We start from the raw sequence: 16,298 nt of genomic DNA on the forward strand, positions 1-16,298 counted from the left end.
TAGAAATTATTCTTTGAACAGAACAAATTTCCAATAACCTGTTTATACAAACATATATGTGCATTAAAATTTAACAACTTTGAACGTCTCTCAAATACAGTAACCTGTACCTACCTCAGTCGCAAGCATTGTGCTGTAATTTACATGTATACACTCTCTGTCATGGCCGTGAGTTACTGAAGGACAAGAGTCTAGGACTAGAGTAAGTTATCTGTAAAATAAAATAAAAAATAATAATCTTGCTTCAAGAAATAACTCTTATCTTGTCTTACTTGTCAGTATTCTCATTCAATGAAAGATCCTCCATGCTGGTCATGTAGACATGCTGGCAAAGAGATAGAGGGTGTGTGCTGAATAAAAGCCGAAGGTGACGTATAGGGCACGCATCTGTTGTTGTAGCACAGTGCATGAACAGCACACTCTACTTTACACTGAGGCAAAAGAGTTAATCACATGTAACCAGTGATGGCTGATTGCTCTGATAACATCCGCTCCTTACGGGCAGATGGCTTGTGTTTATATTCGTCTCTGGGATTCAGAACAAACAGCAGCCTTTTTGCCACTTGTTGGTACCGTCATTTCTATTCATAGAAGCCACACATATCATAACCATATACTATACTGTGGGTGAGTGTGAGGAAGCTTAAAAAAGCTATAACTTAAATGTATGTATCATTGGTATGAAAAACCTTCTATTTAGGAGAAGGAAAAAACATAATTATTAAAACATTAATTATTAAAAACATAATAAGGATTCGAAATCCTTGTTAAAAATGAATAATAATTATAATAATAATATAATACATTTTATTTTTTGTGCAATTCATTACACAAAATGGCACCTTTTATAATCACATCAGTAAACAATAATATCAAACAACAGCATAAAACCTTGGAATTGTAATGTGCAAGTAGGGTCCAGGGCATGAGTATGAGCATAACGTGTAATACCGAAAAGTTTATTCTGCTTGTCTATTCATCATGAAGCTTTAACCTAACTTCAACTATAAGCTGCTAGTATAAAAATGGAGACGCTCCGACATGGACAATATCGTGGTCCTCATTGATGAACACTAATATAAAGGTGCTCTCAAAATAGCAGTCATGACTTTGGAGAAACTCAAAGCTGCCTGTCCTGTGTCGCCTCCTGTCCTTCATGGACATGGAATGGAAAAAGCAGGGTAAATGTGGGTGCCTGCATGATGAAGTTGGTCAGGAAGCATACGCTCTGTCGCCTAGCAGCCTGGCTGATTTTACAGGAAAAGGAATGAATGAGTCGTCTGAGGCTGTCTGTCAAGCCTTGAGCAGCAGACATGTCCTTTGCTTTATGTCTGATGAGAAATGAAGCTAGTGGTGCTGTCCTGACAGACTGAAGTCTTTAAATGAATCATGGGACTGGAAATGTGTCACCAACTCTTGGCACCTTTTTTTGACAATGGAATGCTCAGTGTGTTCCTGATGTTCAAGTTTGCTTCAGTACCGCCTGCAGAACTCAATGTTTAAGAGTACTTATTTTATGTGGGGAGAACTAGCAGTGTTGTTTTGATGATTTCCCCTTCAGCGTGTATCAGATGTTGACATTCATAATTTGTTTCCACAGACAATGTAAAGAATTGATCTTCAGAATCATTTTATTAAATAAAATACAATATGAACATGCACAGATAAAATTACCTTTTTCAGAAGAAATATTCCAGGCTTTTTCAGTCTGATCTCTGTGACATCTATACCATATCATTGATGCCACAACTAGGGATGGCCACATTTTTCATACCCTCTTATGGTATTCAACCATGGGATGGGTGAAATGTCAGGCTGTGTGAGCCTCATATCTGTGAGTGTGAGTTGAGTGAAGGGTTTTTGGCACTGTGCAGTTCAGCTCGGCACAGACCGACTGCATACACAATGATAAAAACCCTGAGAAAGCAAATATCAGCGACTGGTGTTGGAGGAAAAAAAGTGAAATATGATAGGCTCTACACTATTTTGAAGCATAGCTAATCAGCTAAAAGGTACCACAGCAGATGATAAAGTTGAGCAAAGTGCAGTGTCTTTTAAGTATTTTGTCTGTTTTTAGTTTCATTCCTCTATTTTAACCCTAACTCAGTGCTAAACTAACAACTGAGGTGGGCTACTGGTCTTGTGTTTTTTTCCTCCCACCCATTTTCAGACTGTGACATCACCAGTCATTGAGCGCCCACAGCACCCCTCCATGTGGCTCTCTTAAATGCACATAAATTAACTTTATGACATTGTAGTTAAAGACAAAGAACAGAAATTTGACACACACATACATGTCATAAATACTGCCCTCATTTAAATACCTCTGTATATAGTATTGCCACTATACTGCCCAACCAGTAATTTTGCCTTACCCTATATTTACAAAAGAATAGGAAACCTGTTGATTTGAAATGTACATGTGACAGGTCTCAGGATGAGATAGATAAGACAGAGTAGCCCACCAAATCAGCACATACAAAGTTTGATCTCACAGTCTTGTATGAAACGCTGAAACAATTTTGATTACATAGGTTCTCCTCAATGTTTTCTGGTATCCAGGAACTAGTGGAAACTCCACTCACACTACTGGAGTAATAACATATTATCACACATCCCTCCTCATGGAAAGTTAGACTCCTCTTTGAAAGTTATACAGATTGGCACCAAAGTATTCATGAAAACATTTGATAAATATAGATTTCCATTGCCTCTGTTATAAGTGTTTCAGGTAAACAGATTCTGTGTTTCAGGTTTCAGTGTTTCAGGTAAACAGATTCTATTGTGCACAAAGTACAAAGAAATGCCTCTGAATCATCCTCCATAGGAAATTGATCATATGGTACAGATGATGCAAATACAGACTGGAAAACCTCCGCAGTCCAAATGTAGTCTTGACAAAGTAAAACCCACCCACCATTTCAGCTGGTGATTTAAAAAAACATTTGGCTCTGCTATTTAATCAGTTATGTTTTTGCTTGGGAGACACATTTCTGAAGCTGTGCGTGAAGAGTCTTTCTCTGCTCCGCTACTGCCAAAGAGAGCTTTTAAAGAGCTCAGCTACAGCTTCTTCAAATAATCGATACTAACATGTCCAAGCAATTATCCCAACATGCACATCACAGCCTTCTGTGGAAATCACAGCATTTGGTCCACTTAGACTAGGGCAGTGGGGAAACGCTGCCAGCTTTTTTTGGACTTTTGACTCAAAGGCTTTTTAATGCAAATTGAGTCGGAGAGGGGATGGGTCCCTTCAGATGGCTCCCAATTTCTTTTGGCTTCATGAGCATCTCAAATGAGCAGAAACTGGACCTTAATGAACAGAAATTACCCTCTTAGACAGATTGCTTCAGTTTTCTTATTGGCAGGCCTTGATTCAAGTTTAATCTCAAAGGTGGAATATCCCTCAGTGCTTTTGTAATCCGTCCATTAACCTGGCAGTGCTCAGTCAAGCTGCCTCCTAGCAATACTAGTGAACCATTTTTAGCCTTTTGGAAAAATATCATTTTAATGTCCCACCGTTTGCAGTGTTTTTAATGAAGAACCGCAAAATGTTACTGAGCACAGTGGTAACAATATTGTTTGTGGTCCCTTTTAATTAGCACTCTTGTGCTTGGAGAGGTAACTGAAGGCCAGCCTTTGTGAACAAAGCACAGTGTCAGCACATCTGCCTGCATTGATCTCGCTTTTGGCTTGAAAAGTTAATTGCACATAACACTTTTTCACTGAGGATGTAATTTACTCTCGGTTGCAGGCAGCAGAATAAATTGATTAAATGTAGCTCAGGCTGCATCAGTCTGGAGAATGTCTTTAATGGAAAAAAAGCAGTATATTTAAAAATAATTCAGTCTTCTTGAAAGTCTCCAGGCCTGGTGGATGGATTTAGCTTCCTCATAAGTTGCAGTGCTGTGCTGTTTACAAGCTTCGGTTGCTTTTTCTCTCAGACAATGAGATTCTGAATATTTAGTCATTTCTTTATGGAGGCTTTTTTAAGAAACCATCAAAATAGAGTGTCTTTTAGTCTTTTAATATCAGTGCTTTGTACCCACCGGCATCATTTAAAGTGTGAATCATTCAAGATCAGACACTTGAGTCACATTTGGAGCGAAGAGCTACTGAGGGCTTGTGTTTCTGTGCTAGGATGTTCTGTCAGTATGTTTTATACACGAAGCTGTTGTGTGCTTTGAAATATAAAACACAGCTGTGTAACCAGCATCTCCCTGAATTACTCACTCCCTGCTACTTTGATTCTGGTCTGTACTCAATCATGCATCAAATACAGATCACAACATTAATATCAGTGTATTCTGGTGTGTTTTCTTCTTTTCAGAAAATGCTGGAGGCCACTGAGATCCCCAAGACCGACAAGTGAGGAGGAGCAAAGAGGCCAACAGTGGCACAGATTTTGAGCATGTAGATTTGAATCTGCATCCGAAGAACTTGCACAAGGTGTTTACATACAGTGTACAAGCATTACATATAACCTACCACAAATGTGCACTCCTGGCAGGGTCCTTCAAAAAGAACTGCTATTTTGCTGATAATGAAAGCTTCTGGGTCTGCGCTTGGTTACAGCATTTCTGTGGAGAAGTTCCACTTGGAGCTTTACACTTTAATTATTGTCTCAAGGTGATTTTAACTGGGTTCAGTATGTGCAGATGTTTTTTTTAAGAGATGTTAAAATATATCAGGCTAGGAAGTACTCCAAAAATATATAAAATACTGAGCAGTGCCTTTATTTATCACTTTATCAAATCACATATATTTCTGCTTATGTGCTGGGGTCATGTGCACACTACATGGTACTTGAAGCCAAGAAAACCTTATACACCCTTCTCTCAAAATAAATATCTATTACAAAAACTACTAACAGTGTTGCTCTTTTGCTGTCTTGCCTTAGTTGGAGCTTGACAGGTCAGTAATGTTGCATGTGTTATTTTTTCTAGGTCACATGCCATGCTTTAGTGGGATCTGAATAGGGGGTACTGCAGTACAGTATATATGACTATGAAATGAATATTATATTACAGAAGTGCTTTCGTTAATCAAGAATGAAAGCTTGACAATGAAAGAAGTCAAGGAATGGATCTCATTGGTCGGAGTGGAACAAAGCCGCTGCTGTAACTATAGTGGCCAGACCCTGCTTTGATGTGGAATCACGAGTGTGCAACTGGTTACTCCACATTCACAAAGCATAATCAGATACCATTGTGTCCCAGTATTTTTAGCTTTGTGTATTGTCTGTCAGTCTGCGTAAAGGTGAGTGCACGTGTACATGTGCACACCTACACCATGCAATCTGTCAAACCCAGCCCAGGTTCTTCCTGTTTTTCTCACCTCGCGTTTGCTCATTTGAGGCACAACAATTGTCATAAACGGTATACAAGTTTTAATGATTTACACATTAAAAAAGGTGTGCTGATTACACTTTGTAGTCATCTGGTGATATCGTTCCTACTTTAAATCCTCCAAAATGCAATAGACATTTGAATTTCATTTCCATTACAATGATCCTGTGCTCTAGCTTGGATTCATGAACTGGCTGATTATTTTTGATAGTCATCAGTGCAAAGGGGACTGCTGGATTTGGATTCGATACCTGTTGTAAATCTGTGACCTTTGATTCACTTTTATTTATATATCTTCGAGAAACAGTTAAGTTCATCCTGATCCAATGGTTCCAATGTTTCAGAATATTTGTTTAAATGAGCATTTGAGACACAGACAGTGAAATCTATATGGCTGTTATTTGTATACAGCATGAGAATCATAATTTGGCCATATATAAATATATATCTCTATTTTATCAGCTCCAGTATCCATACAGGAGGACTTTGTAGTTCACTGTAGTCAACCTGTTTCTCTGCATACTTTTTGTTTAATCCCCTTTTCCAGAATGGTACCACAGCCACTCATTCCAGCACAGCCCTAAAAATGATCAACTACCCAAAACATACCTGCCCTGTGCTGGTCCTGTAGGAGTCCTGAGCCTTGAAGAACATGGTGAAATCAGACAAGTATGCAGAGCAACAGGCAGACTAGAGTTTGTAATTGTGGAACTAAAGTGCTCTTGTAGAAACAAGGTGGTGGTCATGATGTTATGGCTGAGCGGTGTGCATCAGTGCATTCCGCGACCTCTTCCTTCTGGGGGATGGAACATGCTGCATCACCAAGCCTGGGGAACCGAAGAGCAGCCTGAAGACTCTGTGCTTAAGCACACTGATGCCTTTTAAGATGAGTCAGACTGGAAACAAACACAGGCATACGGTCCACTGACCACACCATCAGGGCAGTATGAAAGGTCACCGCTGTCACAGTGCACAGAACAGCTCTAACTAGGACACAGCTTATCCCTGCCTGCCCCAACACTCAGCCTAATGCCTCTCAGTCATTTATTCATAGAGTGTGGGGACAGTGACATGCTGAAGCTAACTGTAGCATGTGTGTGTGTAAGTCTCTGATGTCCCTGGATGGTGCTGGGTTACTTGAGACATCTGGCAGCAACGCTGGGCAGTAAATTATGGTTGCAAACCTTTCAGCAGTAGTGCTGTGAGCAGCCACTTCATGTCATGTTTAAACTCCCTTTCTAAACTCTCCAGTCATGTGCACAAGACTCAGCACAATATTCTGCAAACCTACAGCACCGTCTGGTAAACAAAGACTTATGAGATGGTGATAGTAGATCTGGAGAGAACTTAGCCCTGTTACAAATGGTGCCATATGCCCTGCAGCCCTTCTGAAAGTCCACACTGCGGTGACATCAAAAATGTGCAGACCTACAGGGCATGCAAACTTAATGAAGCTTGGTTTAAATGCATGCCTTAGACCAATACCACTATAATAATAATTTCTTAGTTCATTTCTGAGCTACTTTATATACAAAACGTAATGACAAGCCAAATTACTAAATTTTTGCTCGTATAGACATCTGACATCTGTAACCAAAGTTTCTGATTGGTCCTAACATACAGCCCAAAGAATGTGAAGAGGCTGACTCTGGCTGGGCACATTTCGTCTTCACTGAGGGAGCGGAGAGGTCCATTTCTAACCAAAATGAGAAAGACCATCTTGGGGTCCTCAACTGTGGGGTCTAGAACTCCAGGTTGATATTCTTACTGTCGTTATGCCCTTGAGCAAACCACTCTACTGCTACTAAACATGTATTTGTTGGGCGAATGCTGTATTTAGCAAAAGTGTCAGTAATGAGTACAAATGTGGAATAGACAGTTTAGAAACCACACTTCTGACAGAAACTACTTCAGATGTTTCAGGTCACATTCGGGTATATATAAGAATATAATAGTTAAGATAAAGCCAAGGGAATGAACCCGTCTTTTTGCGTTAACAAAAAACATTAACGAGTTCCGCTGGTGTGCTCTGGAGTAAACTTAAAAAAATAAATAAATAAATAAAAAGACATTAGGCCAAAATATAAAGACATTTTCCACAACATTTAATTTTGGACATTACCATAGCCATATGTAACTTCTGAAGACAAGTTTCAACAACATTTATTCATTTTGCTTATTCTCTGTCATTTTTCTTATAAGTCAGTACAGTTTTGGTCCAGTAACATTTTGTGGTGGTTCTTTTCCCTCAACGTACGTGGATCAATTATGTCAAACGTACAACACATGCACATGTCATTTTACCTGTTTACATCAGGGTAGGACAAAAAGTCTGAGACTGACATTAAGAATATAGCACTGGTATCTTTTTCGACATTGCTAAATTTGTTTGAGACACTCATAACTAATAAGGCTATATTACAGCTATGAACCAAGATGGCCAACACTGCAGTTCTATAGAGAGCACCATATTTACATCTATATTTACAGACCTTATTGTTTAAAAAGGAAAACAAAAATACAAGATCATTTTCCCCCCCGCCCCCCTCGGTCAAGTGAGCCATTCTAAGGCTGTACATGTTATGAAATATAAAACAAAAATATGTATATTTACAAATAGCTGCAACTTATAGCTTATTGCCAATGCCCTTTAAAATCTCTCTTCCCCTAACCCCCCGTCTGGTTCAGCATGGGCCCTTTATAGCTTTGATCTCACATCTACACCAAGTGGTGGTCATTCACAAGCCCCACTCCTGACATTGTATTTCCTGAAAGAGTGGCCACACAAGAAGCTTGTCAAGGTTTCAAGAATTTCTGGAGCCAGGCTGCAAGGTGACGAACCAGCACGGCTTTAATTCTAAAGTCAACCCCAGACCTGTATTCAACACAGCATCTTAAATCAGCAGTCCATTCAAACAAAATAAACTTTTTAAAAACATATTTACATACCCTATAGACATCTAAGGCCAGCCATATTTGGAGACTGGTGCATACAGTAACAAAAGTGTGAACTGCAAAGAAAAAAAGTCTAAGGTGAGAACAGCTGGGCTGAGACTTAACAATTAGGAACCCATTTTTCTAATGCCAAGAACATTATTCCGGTCTGGTGTTTTTACATTTTCATCAGAACAAAACACACAGTTAAACATCTGAGCATTTCTGTCTTAAAGGTTTTAAATGAAGATTGATACAGTGAATACATCAAGGAGCCGAGTATCTCCAGCAGTCTACTTTCTCTGTTCCTGTGGGCCTCATACACTACTGCAGTGTCTACTCAATCAGATCAATATCTGCAGGTGGCTGCAGGGGGACACAAAAAGAACCAAACAAACAAACAAAAAAAAGTCCAACTATGTGGGTAGATTTTTTAAATAAATATGTTAATTGGAGAGTTCTATTACAAATTTAGCCAGACTACACACAACTGACAGTTTATCCAGTTTATCCTCTGTCTGTTATCTTTAATTCTGTACTTATACGGACACTTTTAAGACTAATGTTGGAAAAAAATATATATATTTTTTTTTCATCTGAAGCACAGAACAAGAATTTGTCAGTTTAATCACCACAAAGTTACACTGATAGTCTTGCACTTCTCACAAGAAACAACATTTCCTGATGGATTGTCAATAATTTCCCATTTTGTTTTAGGAATATATATATACTTCAAATAAAGTAAATGGTACATGTAAAAACTGCCTGGAATTACCATTCATCTCTTAATAAAATTCAGCTTAAAAGTCCTGCTGAAAGTGGCTTAAAGTCTGATTATAGACTATTTGTCAATTAATGTGTATTGTATTGAATTTCAGAATTGCAATTTGGTCGTTTAATTTAAGACTTTGTGGACATTAATCCAAAACTGGAGCTGCTTCTTCAATATTAGCTATTGTTTTATTTAATGCTTAGCTTTAAATGTTTTTCAAAAGTAACTGACTTGTTTTAAATGACTAATTGGTGTGTAGTCAGGATTTAAGTGCTCACAAACTAATGTGTGCTACTCTGTCACACATTTATATTTATCTTTATTAAATATTTCATTGTCATACAAATCTATAGATCTGTTTGACTGACTGGCCAGTGCCCAACCAAGTAATCCTTAAGCGCTTATCTCAGGAGTTTAAATAATAATAATAAAAATAATAGTAATGATAAAAAAAAAGGAGGGAAAGGAAAAAATAAATCAGCAGGGAATCCAATGTAAAACGCTGAGATGGTTTAAAAAAAAATAATAATAAAAAAATGTTTTAAAATGCTAGCAGCGTGCACCTCTTAAAACCCAAAACAGAAAGAAAGAAAGAAGAAATTCAATAAATATTTAAGAATGATTAAGACAACATAGAAGGCAGAGGCAGGTTCAGAGGTCTGCTGAGGGTCAGGAAAGGTCATACACAGCTACTGGAAGAGTACTCAAGTCCTCAGTATGCTACAAATATGGCGATAAGAGCAATCTGCTACAAGGACCAATCATGCAACCGGCCATCAAATGACCTGGCAGCAGCTGGCCTGGGCAGATGTACAAAGCAGCCCATCCCTGGGGCTCCTCTGGATGTTTACAGAGATGGTTTTTTCACACAGAGGTAGCTGGAGCACATTGTTTTTCAAGTTCAGGTTGTTCTCCTTGGCTAGGCCTAGTCCATTCAGCATGGCTGCTGTTTGGTCCGGGTAACGCTCTGCTGACCCACCGTTGACATTCCTAGCATGGCCGGGCACGGCCACCTTGTCCAGGCTGCCATTGGAGCCGATGCACATCTTCCAAGACGACTTCTCTTGCACCTTGACCCTGGAGAGGCTCTGTGGGTCGATGATGAAGCGTCCACCTCCTCCACCTCCTGCCCTCGAGTTACGAAACTGCGAGCTTAAACACAGACTCATGAGCTTTAAGCTCTCCACCAGTTCTCCGGCACTCCTGGCTGCGCTGCGAGTGGAGCCTGATGTGGGGTTGTTGCTGCCACTGGAGCAGCTAGAGGGGCTCCCCTGTCCTTTAGAACCCCCTCCTCCACCCCCTGCAGTCCCACCACTACCTCCGCTGTTGTTACTGCCTCCTCCAGGAGGGCTACCTCTGTCTGGTCCAGAGTTGCCCTCCCCTGGGGGCTTGCTTTGCCCTCCTCCACTACTGCCACCCCCTCCGTTCCCCCCAGAGTTTCCTGGGGGACCTTCGCTGCTGTCCCTCCTATTCCAACTATATGTAAAACCAGATTCTTTGTCCAGGCGGCGACGGTGACTCTCAGAGTCGTCGTCGCTGGTCTCAGAGCTGGAGCAGCTAGACCCACGGCCCTGGCTTTTACGCCGGTGATATCGTTTCTGCGCTGTGCCAGGCGATGCCATATTCATCTTGAGACGGCTGAGCTTAGGTGGCAGGCTCTCATCCATGTCAAAGTCGTCATCTGACTCACCCTCCTCCTCGAAGATCTGGTTGAGCACGGGGGCACTCTTGCGTGACGTCAGTCGGTTGGTGATGGACGGCGGCTTGCGGCGCAGGATCACCTGCGTGGGGAGCGGGGATGGCTCCTGCTCCTCCTCTTCCTCCTCATCCTCCTCCACTCGGAAAAGGCAGGTGCGCTGCTTGGTGGATGCTGATGCAGATGGGACAACGCCGCTGGCTTTGAGGGGATTTGGAGGCAAAGGAGTCAAGGGGCCAGTTGAATGAGACATGCCACAGGCCTCACTGCTTTCATCCCGCCGACCAAGCTCCAGGAGCCCTTTGCTGCGATGGCCATTCAGCAGGTTCTCAGCACTGCGGGCAGGAGACTGTGGCCCCCCTGCATGAGAGATGGACGAAGCAGCCAAACTGTCCTCAATGTCCTGGTGCATGTCAATTTTAGTTGGCCAGGATTGCCTGGGTGGGGGAAATGGACATAGAAATAAATAAGACATTTGTAACTGGGAAAATTCAACAGTGATGGACACTTTATTCAACAGACAGTCCGAGTAATGCCAACTAAAGCAAACTATATTCTTTGTACATGTCAAAACTATAATCTACATGGAAATATTCAGAAAGCAATGTACCAGAGAAAACCATATGGAAACAAATCAAACTTCAGGGCAGAGACAGAAAAGCAGCTCTGATTCTGAAAAGAATATAGTGAATCACAGGATGCTTTGCAGATTTCAATGTCCTGATTTTGTTTCAGTGCTGAATCAGAAATTATTACAATGAGTTTATATTCACAAGAAAAGGAACTAGCATTGCCTTAAAGGGATTTAAGGCTAAGTGCCTTGAGGCTATGTCTGAATAGAACCTACTGCAGTGAACATGTTCCTAGGTTGTCATAACCACAGTCAATCCTTTACTAACAATACTGCACAAAGCTTTTGTTGATATAGTGATAAGCCAAACAGAGCACCATGGTCATGTCCCAGAACACAGAAAATATTAAGAGCAACAATACAAAGACTAGATGGAAATAAATCTGTACAAAAGGACACATGCCCAGAATTTCTTTTTACATGCAAACATAAGCCTTTTGAGCACATGTATTTAAATTCAAACAGCTATTTGTGCTTTGCTTTAGTAGCCCTAGATTTGTTCATCCTGCGTGACCCTTAAAAATATATTCTGAATAAGTTGATTTCAAAATGACCTAATGAGATGGATGTAGGAGATTTTTTTATGCATGCCTTCTCCTCTCTTCTGTTTTTAGACAGCAGCAGCAGGCTCGCTGCTTTTCTAGGTCAGTCCAAACCAATTTCACAGCCCTTAAACACATTTGTCACCCTGCACAGGGTTCAGTGGCAAAGACAGAAGATGTGCTGGGTGTCCTTAGAGTGCAGTGTAGACTGCATACAATAGCTAGCAGAACCATCCTCTAGGGGAGACCATTACTGTACTCTGCCCCACCGACAGCACTGCTTAAGATAATATGTGCCACAGAATGGATAATAAAGTAACATTCACTCGTGATAGGCACCACTCTATTATACTCTGCCTAATGTATGGCAGATATAAAGTGGCCTGCTGTAGTAAACAAAAGGGCTCTTATCTAATACTACTCTGGCATCTGCCTATGTTGATCATATACCACAGAACTGGACAGACAAACTTGATCTTCATGTCTAACAATGGTTTACCATAACATTTATCATGAATAAACAAATAAAACTAGATTACATGTAAATTTCATGTAAATTTAAAACAAATCATAATTTTTTTTTCTTTCCTTTATCATCTCAATCACCTCTTTTTTGTAGAACTGTGTTGGATACAGTTGATACACAGACACCAGTTTCTCTGGTGCAGCAGACAAAAAAAATTTTAACAATGAGGTGATTTTCTGACACTGTTCTAATGCACTTTTCTCACAGTCTCCTGGCTCCCTCTTTTCAGTAGTCAGAAAAACCTGTCTGAGACAAATGTTCAGATGATACCACTATACTGTCATCTGTGTAATTGACTTTTGGTTAATTAGTCAGTTACAGAAGCTGCTGACGACTGATAATCAGTAAAAGTAAAAGAAATTAAACTAAGAAATAATAACGTAAACAAAAGATTTTAAATTTGGAACGGTACATTTTCAGGTCAGGATAGCTGGCTCTGAGTAAATTCACTGTGGAGCCCAGCAAGGGTTTTCTACTTTTCTACCATCATAAACAAAATGACAAATGAACAGTAAATATTAACTTAGGGGTCATATTTTAACAGCACTGAAGAGGGAACCAGTCCATCTCAGGCCATCACACACACACACCTATAAACAATTTTGCACAACCAATCTACCTGTTAGTATGGGTTTTCAGACTGTGGAAGCACACAGATGAAATACAGGGAGAACACACTAAACCCTACACAGACAGTGACTCGAGGCAGGTTTTGAATCCACAACCCCAAGAAGCCTGGACTTGTGTGTCAGCAACACTACCTGTTGCGCCACCATGTCACACACTTTAAATTACAGGGCCTCTAAAAATAAAGGAAGCCTTATATAGTAACAAAAACGTAGCACACAGAAAGCTCCGTCTCTGCACCCCGATAGATTTCATTGTAGCCAACAAGAAATCATTTGCTGTAACTTCTTTGGCTGGATATATAGTATATAAAAATAAAAAGTTTAAAAATATATAGCAGTGACTGTTCTAATTTTAAAAGGATTGCTGGCAAAATGATCAGTCCAGTGAGTAAAACAGCAAGTCCTTAGACTTGTGCAGACCTAAGAAAGGCCCATTGGAGGGCCATTGGCTCAGCTGCAGTACCTGAAATGGGCCTTGATGTTGCTGGGACTGGAGGACCGTGGCTGGACCTCCTTCTCTTGCTTCTCCCGTAAAATCCGCTCAGCTAGCAAGAAGTAGGTAGCCGTGATGTGGTTGTACTTGTTTGTCTCCAGGGCTCTGGGAAAATAACCAGATCAACAGTGGATTTAGAAAAGAAAGACCAAGAGGGAGGGACCAGCAATAATTTCGTCTCATGACATCTTCTAGGCAAAGAATATATCCATAAAACATTTAAATGATAACAATGCCTCTAAATGACTGAGAAACCAGGACGGTGTCCTATATTGTGCCCAAACTTATGTGACTAAAATAGCAGGGTATTAGAAGCATGCCAAGTCCACATTGATTTCTGTGAGCCCTCTCATGCTGATCTAATGGAGCTGGCTACAGCTAGCATGTCCTCGGCATGGCTCCAGTACTCAGCACAATCCAAGCAACATTTGCAGTCCCTCCTCTCTGCTTCTCAGGGATTACAACTCAATGAACAAACAAATGGACCCTCGGAGGCCACAAAATCGTGCTAGAACAATAATCTCTTGATAAGACTTGAATAGGTCAAATCTGCTGGCATAATCTGCATACCACTCTTCCCAGATGCCCTGTTTGCATAAAATATAGGCAGTTCAACATGCTGTCTTCACTTATGTTAATTCTGTTGCTACATGATATAAAAAGTTACAAAATGTGTAAACATTTAATTTCAGTTCTCATCCAAATATCACATCAATCATTAAGTAATCGTTTATTTTATATGGGAACGAACAAGCCTTTTTAACAGAAATGGTCAGGCACCCCAAAGAGGTTTCTGGGATTCTGATGTGACCTGTTAAAGACTGATAAAGTAAATATTCTACTAAAAGATCTAATTATTAAATAAGAAAAATACCAATGTAACAAATCAAACAACATTCAGAGTATTAAAGGCGGTTTTGCCCCAAGACACTAGCCCTTATTTGTTTAGCAGTATCTTGAGAGACTCTCTGAAATGGGTGGCAAGTCTCTAACAGTGAGGTGTTCTAGTTTTCTGGGTTTGTCAAAAAAAATAAAAAATACAGCAAAGAGACTGGTGTAGTTTGAACCATCACTCAGCATGAAGGTTTCACAGCATGACTCCTGTAATACAAGATTGTAGCAAAATCCATTTGATGTTCCACTGACAGTGGGCCTATGTAGTTCTAATGGTGAGCAATACTATCAGGAAGAATAAAAGGGCACTTTGTTTAATATAGTTAAAACAAATGGGGTATAAAACAAAATGAACCTGTAGTAAACAGGATAATGAAGGGGAGCATGTAATTGTGACACTTACTCAATGATGGTCTCTCTGTCTGCAATGTCTCCCAACACCATGCGCTGGATGATGCTGTTGTGCTCTTCCTCCGATAGGTTCTTGTGGGACACGAGGGGTGTGCTGAACTTGGTGGCTGGTGAAGGGTCTACACCCTGCAGCCATGCATGGCCCTCAATTTCCTCTAATGAGGCACGGTGCTTGGGATCTCTCTGCAGCATTCGGTTTATCAGACTGTTAGAGGTGAGAGAAGACGACAAATCAGCACCATTCAATATCAGTATTTCAGAGAACAGTCAGCAGCTATTATGGCTCATGCTACAATCAATGGCCTTGCCTTCACTCAACACCAGAGCTCTACCCTGGATGAGCACCTTTGCCACTCTCTGTATCCATGGCACTTATATGACGAATTCTTTTGGGAAGGGGGAAAAAAAACCTTCTGAGGAATTGTAGCCACAGAGGACCTCCCTGATTCGATCGTTAGCCAGAGAGAAGCGAATAAGAGTTGTATTATAGGGGAGAAAAATGACTGGAGGTCCCACGGCTATGTGAGCAGAGACTGAGCAATCCTCAGAGCAGGCTGCATCAGCATTCAGTACACGCACACTGCCAAATTACAGCCCAGCCGCCATGAAGAAGCGCCACAGCTGAGGTTCAGCCAGCTTACTGCCCAGCTTCAAAAATCATTGCTGCTTCACTGAAGAACCAGCCAGCCTGCATATTATCCACAGGCAAAGGACTGGATTCTCTCAAGGGGGAGAGAGGAAAGATAAAAGAACTGGGGTAAGATTTTTTTTTCTCATCCCTTTCCAAGTACAACAACAGCCACAAGCAGATGACAATTTCTAAAAAAAAACCCAAAACAAAGCATTAAATATATAAAGAATAAGTACTTGGCTAGTACTGATATTATAAGTTTAAGTCAAGGTCTATATTCAGCAGTTTTAATGTAAAGTACAGGCCTGTGCCAATGTATAAAGTGGCAGTACATCAGGTCTAACATTACAGGCATGTAATAGAAAGATATGGAAATATTCTTCCAATGTACAATAAATGATTAACTATTGGTTTGATGTTCTTGATGCTAGTATTCCTAAGTCCATCTCTAATCATAGTGTTATTATTCCAATGTTATCATATATCCCTTGTTTTATTTCAGCAGATAATCCATCTGTTCCTTTATGATGCATCATGTTCACCATTAAGTATGCAGACTGTCACACTGAAACATCCTCCTTGGTATTTAAAGAACAATCATGGTCATCAGTCCCTCTGGCAACAGCAGTAGCCATCAGAGTCCCATAATCACTCAGTAATCACTCAGCAGGGGCACTGAATAGTTGGGTTCAAACTGAGCCTCTCATGATGTCTAATATCAATGTCCGTGCAAACATGAGAAACCGAAGACACTCATTACAACAGGAGTGCATTTCTTTGTCTCTGTGACT

General features: G+C 40.5%; 2 protein-coding genes across 3 annotated transcripts in view; one reads left to right on the forward strand and one right to left on the reverse strand.

Moving 5' to 3' along the window:
* ano10a (anoctamin 10a) overlaps positions 1-15,031 on the forward strand; it is a 39,960-nt gene extending 24,929 nt beyond the window's left edge. Inside the window, exons 14-15 of one of the 2 annotated variants that reach the window (XR_010804327.1) lie at positions 4,331-4,449; positions 14,946-15,031. Coding sequence is in view for 1 of the 2 variants with exons in the window: in XM_066682529.1 (XP_066538626.1) it covers positions 4,331-4,372 (42 nt within the window). In the remaining variant the exon portion in view is untranslated. Of the gene's footprint in view, positions 1-4,330; positions 5,025-14,945 lie in introns of those variants that run through there. The other variant, XM_066682529.1, reaches the window with a different exon arrangement.
* Positions 7,448-16,298, reverse strand: part of snrka (SNF related kinase a) — a 37,728-nt gene continuing 28,877 nt past the window's right edge. The window contains exons 4-6 of the mRNA XM_066682528.1: positions 14,869-15,081; positions 13,542-13,676; positions 7,448-11,187 (exon numbers count right to left, since the gene is read on the reverse strand). Of these exons, the coding sequence (XP_066538625.1) occupies positions 9,831-11,187; positions 13,542-13,676; positions 14,869-15,081 (1,705 nt within the window). The 3' untranslated portion in view covers positions 7,448-9,830. The remainder of the gene's footprint in view (positions 11,188-13,541; positions 13,677-14,868; positions 15,082-16,298) is intronic.

The sequence above is a fragment of the Hoplias malabaricus genome, chromosome 10 (assembly GCF_029633855.1).
Source record: "Hoplias malabaricus isolate fHopMal1 chromosome 10, fHopMal1.hap1, whole genome shotgun sequence".
In the NCBI taxonomy this organism is placed as follows: Eukaryota; Metazoa; Chordata; class Actinopteri; order Characiformes; family Erythrinidae; genus Hoplias; species Hoplias malabaricus.